At 39.6% G+C, this 20,269-nt stretch overlaps 1 protein-coding gene across 2 annotated transcripts in view; it reads right to left on the bottom strand.

Moving 5' to 3' along the window:
* Nucleotides 1-20,269, bottom strand: part of GPC6 (glypican 6) — a 1,002,313-nt gene that overhangs the window by 486,187 nt on the left and 495,857 nt on the right. For both annotated transcript variants that reach the window (XM_037132471.2, XM_037132472.2), the window contains exon 3: nucleotides 13,964-14,355. In XM_037132471.2, the coding sequence (XP_036988366.1) occupies nucleotides 13,964-14,355 (392 nt within the window). The remainder of the gene's footprint in view (nucleotides 1-13,963; nucleotides 14,356-20,269) is intronic.

Below are 20,269 nucleotides of genomic sequence, written 5' to 3'. Positions count from 1 at the left end.
AAAAATTTAGGCCACTATTTACCATAAAGTTGGAGATGTTATGTCTCTTACAGACACTACCCCTCCCCACCATTCCATGTATGATAAGACTGAAGAAAAGGAGAAAATAATAGAAGAGCAGCAATAATATTAATTCAATGGCTACTATACCCAGATCCCACTACCGCTTACTTTGAGGAATATTAAAGATAAAAGGCACATTCCATCCATGGGCACTAAGTTACAGTCTTCAAGGTGAAGTGGCCCATCTTGTAGGTAAATATGGTAAATATGGATACTTCAAAGCAACATAGGAAGAACTCCATGAAACATGGTGAAGGCATAGTACAGAGGTTCCAAAAAGAGACTAAGATGAAAAACAGACTAGGCCATAAGGAGCTTCCTGGAGACATTAGAAGGGTCAACAAGTAGGTTTTAGCAAGTTTCGAGCGAAGATGAAGAGCTGATTGGATGGGGAGAAAGGCATGGTGGATAAAGAAAATGACAGAGAAACTGTTAGGGAAACTTTCACGTGGGCAAAGCTTGAATAAATTTGCTTGAATAAAACTGGATAATAAGCTGGGACTAAATGACAGGAGGCAGCAAGGAGAGAGAGAAATTGAAGACTGTTGGCTAGGCTACCAACTTAAGCCCTGTCTCTCTTGTGGATGGGAATCTGCCATTTCAAGTTTGTATCTACTAAGAAAGCAAAGTGCTGTCAACATTCCAAGTTCCTGGAGTCACTGGCCAGTGAAACACTGCTGGGACTCATGAATAGGACTTAATTAAAATAGGATGTGACAATGATGCTCTTAGGATGCCTGAAAGAAAGTACAGAGGACCAGAGTTGAGATGTCAGCAGAAACTGAGGCAATGAAATGGGAGAAATACAGATGGAGGCAATGCAGAAAGAAAAAGACCCAACGGGGCTACAAAGTGTTTGTGCTGCTTCAAATTGGGAAGCTCAGTTTTTGATGCATTAGTTGTCAGGGTCCCCGAGCATCAAACAGGAAATGCAATTGCGGATGTTGGGATAAGAATTGGATGGACAGAAGTGATGCACAAACTATCTCTCCTTTAGCAAAGTTCTGACATACTTGTAATCTCTTGAATTCATTTTTGACTCAGCAATGGAAAGAAGAGGAAAAAAGGACACTGTGTAGCTAAAATTATGGGGTTGCTGCCCTTGACTTGCCTGCCTTCCTGAAATTGAGTCAAAGTTGTGCTCAAAAAACTAACCTAATATTCTGGGCTCTCTTGAGGCAAATGGTTTTAAGTCTCACAATAAATTAGTTTACATATACTAAATTAATTTAATGAATAGAATTAGAAAATAAGTGTAAAGTCAGCTCTCCAGCACTATGGTTTTACAACCCAGGGGGAGAGCCGCCTCTATCCAGAACGGGAAGGCTGTCCCAGAGCTAGGTGCCCCTACCAGGTTGGTCTGCTTCTCTGCCTCACAAGGGCAGACCCACCCATGACAAGTCAGGGTGAGGATGGAAGTTAGCAGACTTGTAAGAGGACTCACTGAGTAGGATCCCTTCATGATAAGCTCTTTTCTAGCAGTGCCAGGCATTGGGGAAAGATGAACGTTGTTGACTTCAACGTTCCATCGTTGCATCACTTTAAGCACCCATGAAGAAATGCACTGAATTTTCTCATGTCTTTAAAAAACTATGTGCTTAAATGTTTTGTGAGAAACCTAAAATAACTGAGGCTTTAGTGCTTCTACCAGAAAAATAGCTTCTTTATCAAAAGACTGTGGAAATACACTCAAATCTCTCTGAACACAAGTGAGTCAGGTGGTTTTGAGTTGTTTGATATAGTGACGAGCCAGCTTTATGAACATTAAGGCCCATTTTTAAGAGCGCAGTGTCCCCATGGGTCCCCCACCCCATAACAATTAGGTGGGCATGTAATTTGTCTACTCTGGATGCTGACATCCACAGACACTTGTCAATTGCTGCATTCATTCATCTCATTCACGAGGGAGGGTTGAAAGCCACAGATTAATTCATCCATGGTGATTTACAACCTTCCTGATGTTTTTTACACTTAGGGACACCAGTAGTGCCGCGTGCTGGGACTTTGAGGGACTGGAAAGAACAAATCTCTTAATAAAGTATCTCATTATTTAGGTCAGAGTTCCAGTCAGGGTCCAAAACATATTACACAAAGACAGAGCATTTCTCTGTTTTCCTTATAACTAAGGAGATCACATCAATAATCAAGCACGAGAGTTCAAACTTCCTGGCGTGAGTTCCTGAAGTTCTATACTTTAAATAGGAAGATAAGGCACATCTATATTGTGTAAGTGTCAGCCACCGGCCACATGTGGCTTCTGAGCCTGTGAAATATGGGGGGGTCCAAAACCAAGGTCTGCTGTGGGCACACAATACACAGCAAAATTGGAGAGCGTTCTACACAAACAATTCAATGATCTCATTAATAATTTTTGTATCGATGACATACTTAAATGACCATGTTTTGGGTGTGTTTGGTTCCGTGAAATTTATTGCTAAAGTTAGTGTGACTTCTTTCTTTTCATTTTAATGTGCTCATAGAGAATTTTAAACTACAGACGTGGTTCCTACCACATTCCCATCGGGCAATACTGCCAGATGCCAGGCTGTGACATTCAAAGTCAAAAGCCTCATCTGTGAGAGGCAGTGTGGATTTACAGCCCAGGCTACTGGTTCTGTATCTAACAAACAAGAGAGAAACTTCACTTCTCTCCTAGGTTTGTTACGAGGATTAAATGTCACTGTGTGCAAGTACTTAGCCTTGTGGCTGGCAAATACTCAATAGCTGTTAGTATCCATTCACGTTAGGAAGACAATTTGATCATGTTGATGATGTTATGATGACACTGATTGGGACAATTCTGGGCCTGGGCTTGCTAAGGTCCCATTCATTCATCAGGAGAGAACTTCTCTCTGTGTACACTGTAAGGATGTCCCGTAGGACATCACAGGGAAGAGTGCTTTCCTGATCACAGACTCAGGAGTAGTAGAGATTTTATCTTAGCTATCGGTTTGCTTTTACCTGATTAGAGAATGATGTTTACTTCTTAGCGATGCCTCATGGAAAGCTTAATGGAGGGTTTGCAAATTCAATTGCTAGGGAGTTAATAACCATGCATGAGGTCCACTGACTGTATGTATTAAACAGAAACTACTTGCATATTAAATATTTAGAAGATTCTAATCTTACAAAAAATGATCTTTATTATTTTTAGCATTTTTTTTCTTGAAACATAGCCCTACTTATTTTTCACTTTTAATGAAGACAGGTGCAGAGAGTCGCTTCTCTATTATATAAAAAAAAGCCGATGATTGTGATAGAGAGAGAGCAATATCAATTTCAGAACCAAGCCAGCTCCAGGGGTGAACACATGTTTCAACCTGCAACATGCATGTTCAAGGTAAATGAAACTCAGTCCACAAACACTATTTAACTTCAGCTCATTCATGCCACATAGAACACATGCCCAGGTAGTAACCGTCCAAGAAGTTGTAGAAATCCACATTTTTATATTAATCCTCCCGATTTTACAACATTATCTGAACACTTAGGGAATTCGCGCCAAATAAAACATGTCTGTGTGCCAGTTGGGACCAAGGTGCACTAGCGTGCCGCTGGGCTTCGCCCCAGGGTTCCAGTCCATTGATGAATATCGTCCAGGGCGTTCTAATAAATGCTTCTTTACCAGCCTCATCCCTAACTCCACTTTACGTCTACACCATTTTTCCCTTTTGGAAAAAAAAATCTGCTTTTAATGCATGTAAATGTGTGGAGTGTTTATAAATCTATTGAGAAGTTTGACAGTTAAATGTGTGATAAGAACGTTTTAGAACTCTGACAGATATTTGGGTGCAAAATGGGGGCTCAGCTGAACACCCACGTACAGGTGAATCACTGAAGACAGAGGTTCACTTCTCTTGGTAAGAAGGTCTAGGGGTTGACATTGGTGAACAATCCCCATTGATACTGGCAGCAAACAAATATGTTGGGGTATAAAGTAAATGTTTAAGAAATAAGAGTGATTAAAATAACACAACTGATAGGGAAATACTTATAATTTTAAAGTGAAAAAAGTGGAATCCAATATTAAGCATCTCACGTGATTTAGTTATATACAATATAAAATGTCTTTTAAGTACAAAAAGACTAGAAACAAAGTTTTGACACATTATCCCTGGATAATGGAAATTTAGGATTATTTTATTTTCACCTATATTTCTCCATTTCTACATTTTCAACACTCTTTTCTTTTTGGTTGATTGATGTTTATAGTCATAAAGAAATATGCATAAAATGTTGCATAAAATTATTTTTCTGACCACCAAGAAAAACAGATATCTAGGTAATATCAGCTAGAGTGGAGATTTTTATTTGACCTTTTTTTGATTTGTCTCTTCAATAAAGTGCTGTATTCCAAGCACAGTTGAATTTTCCTTGACCCAGCCTCTGATTTGAGCAACAACATTTTAAGAACAAAAGGAGAGAGGAATTCTGCAGAACACTTGGTTCTCTGCAATTTTTAAAATCACTATAACCTTTTATTCTTACTAAATTATATATCCATGTTTATTGAAAACCAGTAAATAAATGTTGCCTCAAACATTTTTAGTAAAAGATGTGCTTTTAGAAAGTCAGCAAATGAAGAAAGCTTTGGCACCCCTTATTTATAAACAAATATATTTCTTTATGGAGAGACCGATTTCTACCTACTATGACAGCAGTATGCAGAATAATAATGTTTTCATAATTAACATATTTATGAAAGCTTTAAATGTCGAGTGAACATTTTTCATTGTCATAATTCTATACAAAATGAACACAGAAAAGTTTGCTTTCCTGGCCTGATTGGTAATATGAACTAATGGGGACAACATTTTGATATAAAATCATGCTATCTTCTGAGTATGAAATACAACAGGTGCATTTTTGACATGCAGAACATTTCTTCAAGGGTGCAAATGAATTTTTAAAAATCTGTTTGCGCCAGACCTGCCTGATATAGCTCAGTGGGTTGGGCATTGGTCTGCAAACCAAAAGGTCACTGGTTTAATTTCTGGTCAGCGCACATGCCTGGGTTGTGGCCGGGTTCCCAGATGGGGTTTCCATGCCTGGGCTGTGTGAGAGGCCACCGATCAATATTTCTCTTCCTTCCCCTCTCTCTAAAAATAAAGAAAATCTTTTAAAAAATCTGTTTACGCCAGTGTCAACTGATGTTAACTTGAAGTCTCTATTGATTTAGGCCACAGTTTTACTTACATCTGAATGTCAAAGTCACTATTATCCTATTCCTGACACCGTGAACAGTCCATTTACATTCTTGGCTATTTCATCTAGACACAAGAAAACACAGATTTTTGATACAGTGTGGGGTAATTGCTATTTTCTAACCCTCTGGGATTCACCCATTGAGTTTGCATTGAATATCACTCATCAAGATGAACAGGTAAAATGCACATAGGTGAAGGGGAACAACCTTTGCTTGTAATCACAAAGATAACAGTGGAGAAAATCTATGGCATATAATAATATATCCCCTCCATCTATCTTACAATCAAATATCAGTATGACCTAATACCTCATTGTAAAAAATACCCATATGTCACACTCCCTACGTAAGTCCTGCTCCGCTGTGTCGGCACTATTAATGCAATATATCTGTCCAGCTTTATTAAAATCCTTTCTGATGTATATCTTGGCTCATAAACCTCTACAGTGTACTGCCATTACCACAGGGAGTGTCCTTGTAACACTGAACCTCTAAAGATGGGATGATAAAAGAGCAATCCTCCAAACTGGCAAGTTCAGCCTGTGATACCACCTAGCCTGCAAAGTCTCCTGTCATCACTTGGCACGTGCTCTTGCATGGGAAGGGAATTACAGCTTAACTATTGTTTCACAGACCCTTTCAGGGACAACCATCCCGGTACAGAGTTGGCATCGACACAGGGGGAAACTGTCAGGTCTGTTTTCCTTTACCAAACTGTTTTAGAAGACACTTTCTCTGAATTACAGCACTAGAGTTTTATCCTTGGGCTTTTTTTTTTTTTTTTTTTTTTAATTTCCGGGATCCCTTAACTGGCCCTTTCACCAGTGGATGTTCCCTGTTAGTAATAAAAATGTTGGGTTGTAGCACACATTTCCCATGACCCCAGATCAGGGCGTGTACTTCCGGGGCCCAGGAAAGTGGTAGGCATGCCAACTGAATGGGTTTAGGAAAGCCATTCATGGTTGTAAACATAGAGAATGTACCCCAGGGGGAAGAGGCTAGAGCAGGAGAGGGCAAAAAAGGGGTAGAGGGAAGTTGTACACAAGGAGAAAGTCTAAACACTCCAACAGAATCAAGAGAAATATATTCATTATTTTCCTATTCTTAGGATTGTTCTAGAATATAATACATCTCGAACTATCTGCTTGAGGCTCAGATGGTCTGAGTAGGCTTTGGCTGGTCATTTGACTTTTGTCCGTAGGCCATGACCTGACACCTGACCCCGCAGAGCATCACACAGACGCAGCTCATGCCAGTGGGGACTCAGTTCAACAACTTAAAAGGAAGAGCCCACGGACGGTGTCTTGCATGTTGGGGCAATTTAAAATGGCTCTTGAGATTTTTTCCATACATTTTAAATTTTGTACTGTACTTGTTGCAGAACAGTGACAGCTTGTTCATGTTTGAACACAAGTGCATGGACCATACTTAGTCCAGCCTGCTCTTGAGTATGAAGGGGAAGAATAATTAACTTCTCAAATGATGAAAACCACTCCAGCCAACTGCCCATGCTATTCATAGTAGCATCCAATGGTTAAATCCAAACTTCTGTTTTCCCTGCCCCCCCACCCCGACCTCTTGCCTGACTCCTGGCAACACTGGATGCTGTTGATTACTCTATTTCTTGAAATTCTCTTACTTTTAACTCTTAGGATGATAGGATTTTCTGGTTCTGGTCACTCGTCTTCCCTTTCTGTATCCTCTTTAAATATTTATACTCCCTGATGTTCATCTGATCCGGTTCTGTTCTTTCTCTGGCCAAATGTTACCTTCCTTTGCCAACAAACATTTACATGTTGACGATTCTCAAACCACCAAGCTGGCTGACAACTGTTACTAAATGGGGACAGACTGGGCCAGGAACTGTGCTGGTTGCTGGGGGTACAGCCGGAGAAGACCAACCACATCTGTAGCACATTGCTTTCTGCATCTTCGGATGCACTTTCTACTCCGTCCACCTGCTTTGCCCCAGGTCTCATCACTGCTCATCAGCAGTCGCAATGGTTTCCCACTGCTGCCCCCAGCATGGGGGCATTGCTCTCTCGCAATCCAGTTCAGGATCCCATGGACCATCCTTACGTTGTTTTTTTTTTTAAACAGGAGAAAATGTTCATATTTATTGAGTATAAGTTTTACATAACATTAGAAGCCTTTGTAATAAAATAAACGGCCAAAGAAAAGGTTCAGCTTCAGGTTTTCACACTGGGTTGGATAAACTAGGAAAATGTGATAGGACAGAAGAGGAAGTTCAGTAAGGCCCGTTTGTTTGGATTCCTCTCTGAATCTCTCCATCTTGGAGAAAAGGATGCTCCTTGAATTCAAACCTTTATTAATATAATAACCTTCAAACTAAATTTGCACCTCCTTAAAATTCCTTAAAGGCCAGTGCAGTCCTCTATCCTGGTCATGTCAAGAATGGGGTTCAGATCGCTCTTCCCCAAATACGACTCCTTGGCCTGTTGAATGTGTTAATCTGAAGGAATGGGGAAAGTGCGGGTGCAGGAAGGACTCTCTCTTCCCTTCTCCCCAGAGGCAGGTTGAAAGACCCTTATGTGAGAGGTGCCTGCCCCACACCTGGACCATCTTCTCTTCACTAAGAGTCTGATCATCTATCTGTCTTTTGAAAAATCTTAGCTGATACCCACATACCTATGCAAAGTCTTTTACAACTTGAAATGTAAGACCCACATAACATAGTCCAAATCTGCCTCTTGGCCTCATCTCTGAAAAAAAGTGACTTTTCATGATTTGTGCCTTTGTACTAGCTGCGCCCCTGGCAAGAAGCCCTCCATGTTTTCTCCCTCAGTCAGACCCTATGCAATTCTTCAATCTAAGTCCCATTGTTGCCGTCAGGTGCCTTTTTCGATCTTTCAGGGCAAAGGAAAACATGCATTTCTTTGGATTCGCATAGTATCTTATACACATTTAACTGATCATTGGCACCACACTTGAATTTTTGAAGGGACTGTAAATTCCTCAAGGACAATTCCTTCCATTGTTATTTCTTGTTTCTCAGAGAACAATACCCAACACATAGTAGGTACGCAGCACCTGTTTGTCCCTCAAAAGGACTGGAAGACTTCTAACCACAGAATGTCTCTTTTTAAAAATATATTCTACAGGCAAATAGACGTTGACAAAATCATTAGGGGAATAGTTTTTATTCAAGGATTCAGTTTAGGCCTGCATCCTTATCTCTTGCTACTCATGGCTTTGTACTTCATGCTTCAGGAACACCACGGGCTTGTAACTCTGCACACGTCATCTGACTTCACACCTCTGTGCTTCTGCTCAGTTGTCGCTTCTACCTGAAGTGACATGCTAGCTGCTTTTGCCATCTGCCCACACACCCTTCAACACATGGGTTGGGTTTCTGTCACCACTGACAATTTCCTTGCACCCCAAGATTAATCTGAGTGCCTCTCCTTTTCTGTTCCTAAAACATTTATGGCACAATTCTCTCATTCTATATCAACATTGTTTGTTTTTACCTCTCTCTTTCAAATTATTATTCACAAGGAGTTTAACTTGCTTAGCCTTAGTATTTCAAGGACTTACCAACAATACTTGACATATAAAATACACTGAATAGATGTTTCATCATGATAACTGAGCTAAATCTTCACCATAGCTCTATTTTTAAAGAATCCACATTTGGATCCAATGAGTGCTGGGTTTTTATAACCACTTCATCTCACTTTTTAGAGGAAAGGAAGATTATACCTGTTACATATAGTAGAGTCAGAACTATGGCTTCCAAGTTTTTCTAGTTATATTGCATTGAGACCCAGTTAAGAAGTTTCTTAACTTCTTTTTCCAGTATGAAAATAATTTTAAAAACTAATTCAATGGGAGAAGGGTGCTCATTTTAATGGTATTCCAATAGATTTTACAATTTTAAAATAAAATCGCCCAAATCAAGTACAAGTATTGGAAACAGATACAAGGTACAAAGAAAACGAGAAGAAATGAGATAGTTTTTTGAACATCTTAAACATAAGTGACTTTGTTTTCCCCAATGTTTACCATCTTCTTATAACAACCATTTTCCAAATTTATACACTTAAATATACTAATATATAAATATATATTAGCAAGAGAACATAAATTAATAAAGTATTTTTAATAAAAATAACCAAATTGTTTTCATCAAAATGGGATGTCTCTCTTAATGCTCTATGCTTATCTATAAAACTCCCACATGCTATTCTTGAGGAGAAATGTTCTTTTCTTCTAAACTTGGACTTGTTTATATTCTTGTGATTGCCAGCGCTTACCACAGCAACTGGACCATAGTAAAATTCATACATTTTCAATAAGTTATATTAATAAGGTGTTTTTGTTGTTATGGTACTTAGTACCAATGCCATTTTCTTACTATTTTTACTAATACATTATTTATTTATTGACTGCAAAGTACTTTCTAAATATAATATAATATCCAAACCACCATCATAAAGCAGTAAGCATGTATTATTTATGTTGACTTAAAAGTTGTAAACATAGAAGCATTATTGATAATTTCAAAAGGCGTCCTTATTCTTCCCAACACTCTACCATGAAGCAACCTACATTGAATCATCAGCCACTGCAGTAGAGAATACACTAACCACAGAAGAGCGATAGCAAAGTTCCATTCACCCAGGGCTTTTTTGTGGTCCTGGGTGACTCCACACAGATGAATTCCAATCAAAAGATCACCACTGAAGGAACAAAACAAGTAATCCAGCTGAGAGCTATGCCAGGAGGTCCCCGTATCTGAAATTCTCTCCCTAAACCAAACAGCTAAATTGAATACTCTTTCTCCTGAAAATTATATCCATGATCAATTTTTCAGCATGCTTCCCTATCGTGATCAGAGAATGCACTAAATAAATGGACTTCATGGCCTTCATTTTATCAAATTTGATGATAACATTTCTTTTAGCCTTATAGTCCATCAACCACATTTATTGAAAACTGACTCTCTGCTTATTGCTTTCTAGGCACACATTGCTACTGCGAGTCTGTTTAACAGGTTCTTTATGAAAAGGCTGTTACCAGTCAGTGTAGCAGACGTAAGCAGTCGCTATTGATAAAATATATTCTGGTCTTACTAAAGATGAAAAGCCAGACTTTCTTTTCAAAGTCATGACCTATTAGGAAGACTTTAGATAGATAGATAGACAGACAGACAGACAGATATGCATGACAGTATCTGGCAGTTCATGTTCTATAGCTCCCAGCTCTACTACCTCTATCTAATTCATCTGGAATGAATCTATGAAATGACTTGCATTATTCATGCAGTTGTTATTCACACAACGTATAGTTTTTACTTATACAAATCACTTTGCTTACAGCAGAAAGATATGAAAATCATGTGTTCTAGGTTTAAATGGCATCAGGATGGACCAGTGAAGACACTGGAGTCATTTCCTCCTTTGCCTTCATGAGGAATAATTACATGTTGGTCTAAACAGACAGCCTGTTACAATCTCTGTCTGCGGCCCCCCTTCTGTGCTCGTCAGTGTCTGGCAAGCGCTTAGGGGACCACTGACCTGTGTTTCCACCCACCAATAAATACAAATGTATGTATATATAAGGGGTGAGGGTGCCACTTTAATAAAGGAACAATGCTAGAAAATAGCCTGGATCCTCTCTCTCAATGCTACTATGGTATAAAAATGTCTTTTTATCTTCCTTTTAGAGCTTTGCCTTCCACGCCTGCCTGATACCATTCAGCACAATATGGAGCATGGAAAGTGAATGGTTAACAAACCCCTAAGTCTGACAAACAACTGAGGCAGCTCAGGGACTCCATTATATCTGCACAGATGATGGGTCATAGGTGAACATGGCAAAATCTTACCTCACTTTAACTTTTTGCATTAAAAAAAAAGCCCTTAAGCACATGCAGACACACACAATTGCAGCACAGAACTTAAGCAACAGTATGTTACTGGTAACTTTGGAACCCCCGGTGCACCCTTCCTTTCTAAAACATGCAAACCTATCCCCAGGGGTAACTACCATCTGATGTTTGTGTCAAAACATTTGTGTCAAACTGTTGAGTTTTGCCAAAGAGATAAATTTTCCAGTCAAAACAATTAATTAGAAGCTGTTAATGACGCCTTCAAGATTTCAGAAAACACTTAAAGAGAAGAGAGGAATGGAAAGAAAAAAACAAGCAAATATTCCCCAAACTGAGATGCAGGAGATGAGCCAGTATGTTGATCTCAGTTTGGGAAGGTTGCCTTGAATTCCTTAACTTTGTGCAATCATTCCTCCAACTCTAAATCACTCAATGAACACACCACAGGGAGACTTCAGATTTATGAAGGACTTAAACCTCAAACACCAATTTTGCCTCTCTTCTTTATGTACTTAGTCCTCATAATATTTTATTCTTATTACCAGAAATAGTTGGGGTGCTGAAAATCACCAGCACTGAAAGAGGCCTAGTAGATCTATCTGGTTTAGTCAGCTACAGACCATTTGGTAATCATTAGGTGAGGAAGTTCATTGGTAAAACACTTAAACCCCTGAGTCATAAATTATTGGAGAAAAAACTGCTCAGCTTCTTTTAGACCAAGTCTATCTATCTATCTATCTATCTATCTATCTATCTATCTATGGACAGACACTACCTATCTAATGGTGGTGCCCAGATGTTAGCATGGGATTTATGATTTGGATAGATTAGCACTAAAAACACTTAGGTCAGACAAGCCAATACCTGTATCGAATCCCGAGCATTCCATGGGTACACGACCACAAACTCTATTGCAAACCCATCAGCACCTGGCTACTCTGCAAGTGAATGTTGGTTATGGAGAAATCAGGGGAAACGAGACCGCTGTGTTGCAGAGTACACTCCTCACCACATCTAAAAAAAAACAATCCAAGGTCGTACTCTATTGGTGGCAGGTCCACAATGTCCACCTTTACCGTGAAGGGCAGCACGGTACCTGTTGGCAGACAAAGGCCTCCGACTGACAGTCAGGGACTGATGGCGAAGCGGGTACCATCTCCGGGCAGTTGTCCACGCCATCCTCAGAAAAAGGGTTCAGCAGCACTCTGGTTTCTGCCCTGTGGTTTCTTAGAGACTTCTCTAGAAAATATTCTCTTATCTCACTGGAACGTCTCCAGACCAAAATATACGTGTTTACACATCCTTCACACACGGGCAGGATCGATAGAAGCAATCAGGGATGGTGCCTGAACCAACCAGACTTTGAATTCCTTACCTCCTGTTTCTCAAAAGCTGGCTGTACGTTTGTTTCATTCTTCAACAAAAGCAAAAGCTTCAATCTGAAGCCTCTGTGACTAAATTAAAAAAATAAATAAACAAATCTAGCTGCTCTAAAATAAATGGACAAGACTGCGGTGACTGTGGGGACTGGGGGTGAGGGCATGGGGGATAAATGGTAATGAAAATACAATGAAAAATGAATAACATAACAGCAGAGTTATATATCCTTTCTATGATCAAATCCTTTGTGATTATCCCCTGGAAAAATAATCTCAGATGCTCAAATAAATGTTTTAGGAGCCAATAATTAAAAAATGGATTGCTATGAATTTTACCAGTAGTGATCAGAGAAACACTTTTAAGAGTATACATGAACTTTACACCAAGATGTAAATACTGAAAAGAGTAAAGTAGGGAGAAAAAAAAGCGTGGTAAAATAGGATCAATAGTTACAAGAAACGTGGGGATCTTTGGCATAGTTCTGCAATAAAAAAGTTGAGTTTGGCAATAATCTTTGTACAAATCGGACCTTTTTTGGATGACATAATACAGATTCCTGTTATGCATTACTGTGACCTCTTAAATTACTTTACCTCTTAAATTTACCTCTTAAATTACTCATCTTTCATATTATTTGTTGGACTGACCTCATAAATGGCAAAACCCATCTCCTAAGAGCCCTGGAATGTCAAGAAAGAATTTAAACGAAGGCAGATATCCTCTGCACAGGAAACGGTCAATGCTAAAAAGACTGCAGTGGAGAAATACCCCTTGCATTCAAGGTGTACAGACATCCTCAAGGAGAGATACATACAACCCTGGACTAGGGATTTATCTTCCTCATAAACCCAACATAATAGGTGGCATTGAATTACAAAGCTAATGGACAACAAAAGGAATTCTCTGCCAGGATCTATCCTTTGTACTCATCAATCCTCCCTAATCCGGTTCCACGGGTGTCAGCAAAAGGTTCATGATGAAGGAACTCGGCCACTTTGACAAGGGCGATAAAGGAGCAGAAATTCGGGGTGGCCATAGTGGGACCAACAACCGGTCCCCACCTGCAGGCTTTGTGAAGACTGGCACCCTGTGACTTCCTAGGGGATTATAACCCCCAGGTGGACTGGTTCATGAGTATTTATCCTCCTTAAAACGGATCAGAAATGCCAAGTGGTCTTGGTTACAAGTCACCTGATTTTGCACCATTTCTGATAAAAGCTTCCCTGCTGTACTGCTGATAAATATTGACATTATGTTCTAAGTCACAGGGAACAACCTGAAATCCTGTCTTCTCTCACACTAAGCACGAAGAAAAAATCAGCATTAAGCTTTGACATTTAGCTTATTTCTCTAAGAGCAAGAACCGCCGCAAGTGAGAATTTTCACCTTGAATTTCTCTGAAACAGTCATTTTATAAATAGAGCGAAAGCAGAAGACCAATTAGAGAGATTTCCAATTACCTTGGAAACGCGGTTCGCAACTTCTCGTCCCACGGTCAGCCCCTGGACAAATGTTCGGGCAGCGATGAAGGCGCGGGTGACTTGAATTTTCAGTTTCCGGGGCACATCTCCAAACGGCTTCAGCTGGTCCGTGTATTTGCTCACGCATTCCAGGTAGTCCTCGCTGAAGTGATACTGCGGGTTGATCAGCTGAAACATCCGCTCCAGGAGCCGCGCCCAGAAGTCATTGAGCATCTCCTCCAGGTTCACGTTGCCCCCCGTGTAGTACCTTTTCAGCTCCGTGAAGAGGTCCTGGAACACCTCCGAATTCTGCATGTACAGCATGCCATAGGTCCGCACAAACATATCGTTGAGGGACTTTTCTGCATTTTCTAGGAGCTCTCGGAAAAATTCTGCAAATAAATCAGGAAAGTAGTAAAAAATTAGTAAGACTCTAAAGCCCAGGGCACCTACATACCTTAAGAAACTGATTTAATGGTCATTTTCATAGAAAAATGTAATCTTTGACTAAGGTATCAATAAACTGATGATAACAATATTTTAAATGAGATTTGCCCTACATCTATAATCCCCAAGTCAAAGAAAATATGTTATTTATGTTTGAAAGAACATCCACTATTATTAGAAATTTGCCATCTGCTATTCCTCCATAGTTGCTCAATTCCCTGTTCATTTACTGTTAAATTTTAGAAAATCCTATATTTTGACATAAAGTAAAAAAAATATAATGTAAAATGTTGTCATTAGGAGCACCAAATGCATACTAATAAAAAAGTTTGCTCCACCTTATTTACAAAATGGTTGTAAAACTAAATTTAATTAATCTGCTTTTATTTGGAAGAGTTTATAAGTGGGATATTCAAATTATCACAATATTTTGGACTTTTTATAGTTGCTATATATAGCAATCAATTATCAGTGTTCAGAGATTTATAATGCAATTAGATTTACTTAATACCTCAAGTATAATGAACATAATTTAGTTTACCATAATAAATAAAAATTATGAAATATGCTGCATTATCATTGTAAATATAAACTATCATTTGAAAAAATTTGGACAAAATATAGACAATTGGGCTTTCTGGTTGAGAGGTTCTAAATTGAAAAGACTAACCAAAAAATAAACTCTTCTGCCCTCAACAACACTTGAGTGTTACTTGAAACAATGGTGTATGTAAATAATAAGAATTCATGTCCCTCATTACTGTTAGTCTTATTGGCCCCCATATTAGGTTCCCTCCAGAAAAAGTGCTTGTGGTCAGGACATCTATCAATGTGCACAAATGAACCTGGATGGAGTGAGCTCATTTTATTCCACATGGAGAATGTGATTTGGGATGGCTAAAGAAAGATAAGGCTGCCGAGTTTCCAAATCCAAGTTCAGGTGAGCAGTTCTGCTTTACCTCTCATGGTTCCCTGCTATTTCCTGAAGCTATGTCCCCTCGTAGCTCAAGCAGGGACAAATCGAGTTTTGGACACTTCAAGAAATCTAAGTTGAAAAAGAAAAACTTCAAACCAAACAATAATTTGTCTTTCTGGAACCCTCAGGGGATTTTTCCGGAGACACAAAGGAAAATGCTATCAACCACTACACCCATTATATGGAAGCTAATATGTCAATTCTGCTTAACCAGAAGTTTCTTGAAGAACTTGAGTTAGCTACTGCAATTCAGAATAATATAGTATTAAATCATTGCCTTGTTACAGTGTCTATAATAATGATGGGTTATTTAACATTTGTTAACAAATAAAACCAAAACACCAAAACTAAAACTAAAAATAAAAAGGGACTCTGTTCACATGTTTACCCTTTTACCATGAAGAATATACTGTCCTAAGCAAAGAAAATCTGTTGGTACAGTGGACAGATGCACTGAGGGATGATCTAAAGGTCATGGTTTATAAACCCAAGGACCAAATATTTCTTCTTTTAGTTTTTCTTAAATGTAAAATCATGCTAAATATCATTAAACATCCCCAAGCATAAATGACTCAGTAAGAAAAATCAGTGTTGAAGCAGATAGGGACAAACTTCCTAAATTTTTAAAGGATCAATTAATCAAAATATTTACATATGCTTTACATTGATGTCACTTATGATTTTATGACTTTATGAGACTTCAAGATTTTTTTCAGAAATACTAGTCATTTGTTTTTTCTATAATAGAAAATATATTAAATTATTAATATTAATGCCAAAGAATAAAAATAGCATATAAAGCTTTTCAATCTCAAAACCAAGAGTAAAAATAGCTTAACCTTGATGATGGAGGAGTAGGGTGAAAGGTGTTATAAACTGTGAAAAGAAATTTGGAAAGAATGGGGGAAAGTCACAGAATTGAAAAACACTAATAAAATGAGACTAGAAAGTGGATTCTGATCATGAGCTCAGAAGAGCATATTCATTTATCTTCCATTTGAGGTCAATTATTTTGTTAGACTCAGGAATTAAGGCTTAATTTATTAAATACAGAGTACTGCCTTCAGCAATGAATCGTCAGTGATCAATAGTGTGGTCTGGATTTGCAAAGAGCGAAAAGAAAAAAAATCCTCTGGTTCTCATTGCTTTTCAGAGACAACATATGAATGATTTTGTATAGAAATACAATTTTTATTTTATTTATTTCTTTTATTGAAGGTAACATTCCTTTGGCTTTCCCCTGGCTGACATATGAAACAGGAAATAGGGGGCTTATGACCACTCTGCTACCGAACGGTTCAAACTAGACTGCTCACTCCCTGGGTCCTGCGGTTTGTTCCTTCATGCCTAAGGATTCATTATTAAATATAGAAACCAAGTTACCATATGGCAATACATATGGCACAAGAAACATTCCATTCAATTCTGAGTTTAAATGTGTGTCTAAGAGGGTGGCACTGCCTTAAAAGTTTGCTATTAGCTTCACTGGTCCTCAAAAGTCATTATTCCTTGTTCAACATTGTTATACGGTTTAGCGCCCGCATAGTCAAAGTTAATACTGGTATTGAAAGACACTAATGCATCAGGCAATGATGACAAATGTTGCTGCCTTAAGGCACGTTGATCTGAGATCTTATGAAAGATGGGGCCGGGGGCCGTCCACGGTCCTGAGGCAAAACTAATGCCCTCCAAAAATAAGCATGCTCATTTCAGTTTCAGCATGTCCATAGACTCAGACTTCACCCTGCTGAAGGTTGACTCTTTTTTCATTTCATTTTTTATTGTTGTTCAAGTACAGCTGTCTCTGTTTCCCCCCCACAACTCCCCCTGACCCCAGCCATCCCCACCTCTCACCCTTGATCCTACCCCTGTTTGGCCTTGTCCCTGTGTCCTTCATACATGTTCCCTGACAACCCTCCCTCCTTTCCCCCTCAATATCCCCTTCTACCTCCCCTCTGGTTACTGTCAGTTTGTTCTTAATTTCACTGTCTCTGGTTATATTTTGCTTGCCTGTTTGTTTTGTTGATTAGGTTCCACTTACAGGTGAGATCATAGGCCTGGTTAGTACTTGGATGGGAGAAGGTTGCCTCTTTTAACAAAGTATTTTGCACTTGGATGAAAATTGTTTCCCAGCAAACCAAACAAGATGGATATGTGGAAGACAGTTATCAGACCCAGTTTCCTGATGAAGTATTATGCCCGAGCAGCAAAGAGAACAAAATTGAAAAGAAATATAAGGAAAAACATGTCTACGGCTGTAACACTCTAAACATACCTGATCTAATCTGATGTTGGAAGCTAAGGAAGGCCAGGCCTGGTTAGTGCTTGGATGAGAGAAATACAAGGAAAGACAATCTCAATCTATTCCTTCACTTAATCAGAGTGTAGAGCTCACATCGGATAAAGTCTTCAGTCAAAAAAAAAATCTCTTCTGCAAGAAACAGTTTGGCAGAAAAAAAGTTTTGGCTTTTTAAATTTTCCCTAATCACAAAATATACATCAAAAGTGACTGCTTAGGGCTTGGTTATGCTTCACAGAAGCACAAAGGAACTTCTTTCCAGCCAGTGTTAGCCTGTGGGAGGATTTGATTCATCTAGAGGGAAGATCTGGATGCACACATCTGTTGGCTGCGGGGCACACTGACTCAAGTGGGAGAACAATCTTGTAGATAAAAATCACCACCGCTCCAAAAGCACAAAGTCTGTGCAGGCTGCCTGATCACTGGGAGAGGGCTCGCAGGAGCCAAAATAAACTCCTAGGAGCCAAGAGGTGCCCCGGGATATTGGAGAACGGCTTCAAATGAGGCCTCCTAATGAATGGATCAAAATGTAAGAGGCACCCAGAGCCACAGGGAGGTGAGAGAAGGAGGGAAAGAGCAGACTAGAGGTGCTCTAGGAATTTGGAGGCAGTAAAAAAAAAAAAAAAGAGCAAAAGTGTTCCAAGTGTTCCTGATTTTCAATCAAGCTGGAAATGTCTTGTTAATGCTACTATGGACAAACACATTCTGTGGTGGATTGGGTATGGGGATGCTATAGAATTTATGTAGAAATTGCAGCATTTTCCTGTTGTATTTCATGCTCTCTGAAATACTTTCTATTGAAATATCATGTGAAATTAATGTTTCAGGATGATGGTATAAATCCGTGTAATCACGGAACCCAATGAGTAAAGAGCTTTGGCCACTGGTCAGTGGAGCTTATATATCCGTACAAGATCACAGGTAGAACTGCTCCTACCAGGGCGAGGTGGGCGTACTGAATTTGCTTCCCTAAGCCCATGCATTTGTGTGGAGTATTACTTCTCTCTTGATCTCTTTCATTCTACCTTTCCACAACAAAGGCATGATGAATCAGTTCAGTCCACCCAGAACCCAAGCTTTGGGGGGGGAAATAACAGAAAATAAAACACACACACGCGTGCACCCAGAGGAGCTGGCATAGAGGGTAGGATGGTTCAAAGAGCTGATACCCTCTAAGGGAAATGACTCATAGACACCATAAAGCTATCTCCTCGTCCCCACCGTGCCTTTTTCAAGGTTAAATGAGTAGGAGCACCTTTCCTCATTCTGCATACACCTGCCAGCATTCAGGTACATGTTTTGAGATGATTTCTCTTGCCAACAGACTTCTTGCTCCCATGAAAACCTGATACGACTACAAGAAAACACTGAGATAATGAGGGGCACTGGTGGAAAAACAGGTACAGAGCTATTTACTCTCTTTTATGTTAGACGTTGAGGGTGAGAAAACACAGTCTCTCTGTGGCCCATCTCTTCCCACGCCCAGGAGATGAGGCCATGGGAGAAGAGGTGAAGACCGCTGTCACCCAGGGAGTTCTGTCCATACAAAGCCTCACCCTTGCTGAGTCACAGTCATGTGGTATTTTACAGTTGAATGTCAATCCACTACATCCAGGCCTCAGCCTCAGCACTGCTGACATTTGGGTGTGAAAACTCTGTCCTGTGAGGGGCTGTCCTGTGCATTGTACAACCCTAAAATCATCCCTGGCCTCCATTTACTAGATACAAACAGTACACCTTCCCCAGTAGTGATGACCAAAAGTTTCTCAAATGTCTCTAGACACTATCAAATGTCCCCTGGGGGGAAAAAGTCACTCTCATCCTACCCACTGAGAGCCAAACTTCTACTGATATATTCCAAAGGCCTACACATGGGGCACCAAAACGCTCTGACAAAATACCAGCATATTTCTAGACCTCATCAACTTTACAATGTTTATATAACCAAAATTTGAGGAACTGTAGTTTATAAGAAGCAGGTGAAATACAAGTTCTATGCACAGGTAAGATTCTCGGTGGCCAATATTATCATTGGCATATTTGGTGCCCATCCTACGGTCTCAAAGAGTGGTGAATAGCATGTGGATAGATGGATGAACTTGAACATCAGGGAAACACATCTACTTTCTCTAGGCTCCTCTTAGATAGTGATAATTCTGTGGACAGATCTCAGAGGGAAAGAGGTGCTACTAACTGCCTCTTAGCCCAGGACATAACTGATCTTCCCACCTGTGTTCTTCCAAACTCTTCTCCATTTATACGTCCTCCTATGCTGCAAAGTCATGTGCATCTATATGTAGAATGTCTCGTGGCCTCTGTTCGAAAACATGTTAGCTGACAGGACTGCTCTACCAGAGCCTCACTTCCTGTGTCATTACTGCAGCTCTGCTGCTGGCCTTGACCTCACAGCTCATGATCTCACCAAGCTGACTGTATTCACATTCATACTCTAAGCATAATTTAAGCAACGCCCAGGATGCTATGTCTGAGTTTTAACTCCCAATCCACTTTTGAGTCTCATGCATTGTAGAAAAGCCTTTTGCTATTCAACAGCTAACCTGCTCTATTGAATAAACTCAGTTCA

This window comes from Artibeus jamaicensis, unplaced genomic scaffold (genome assembly GCF_021234435.1).
Source record: "Artibeus jamaicensis isolate MK-2021 breed Jamaican fruit bat unplaced genomic scaffold, CSHL_Jam_final contig_415, whole genome shotgun sequence".
Classification (NCBI taxonomy): Eukaryota; Metazoa; Chordata; class Mammalia; order Chiroptera; family Phyllostomidae; genus Artibeus; species Artibeus jamaicensis.
Note: the sequence above shows the minus strand (reverse complement) of the source record. Positions and strands in the feature narration are given on the sequence as shown.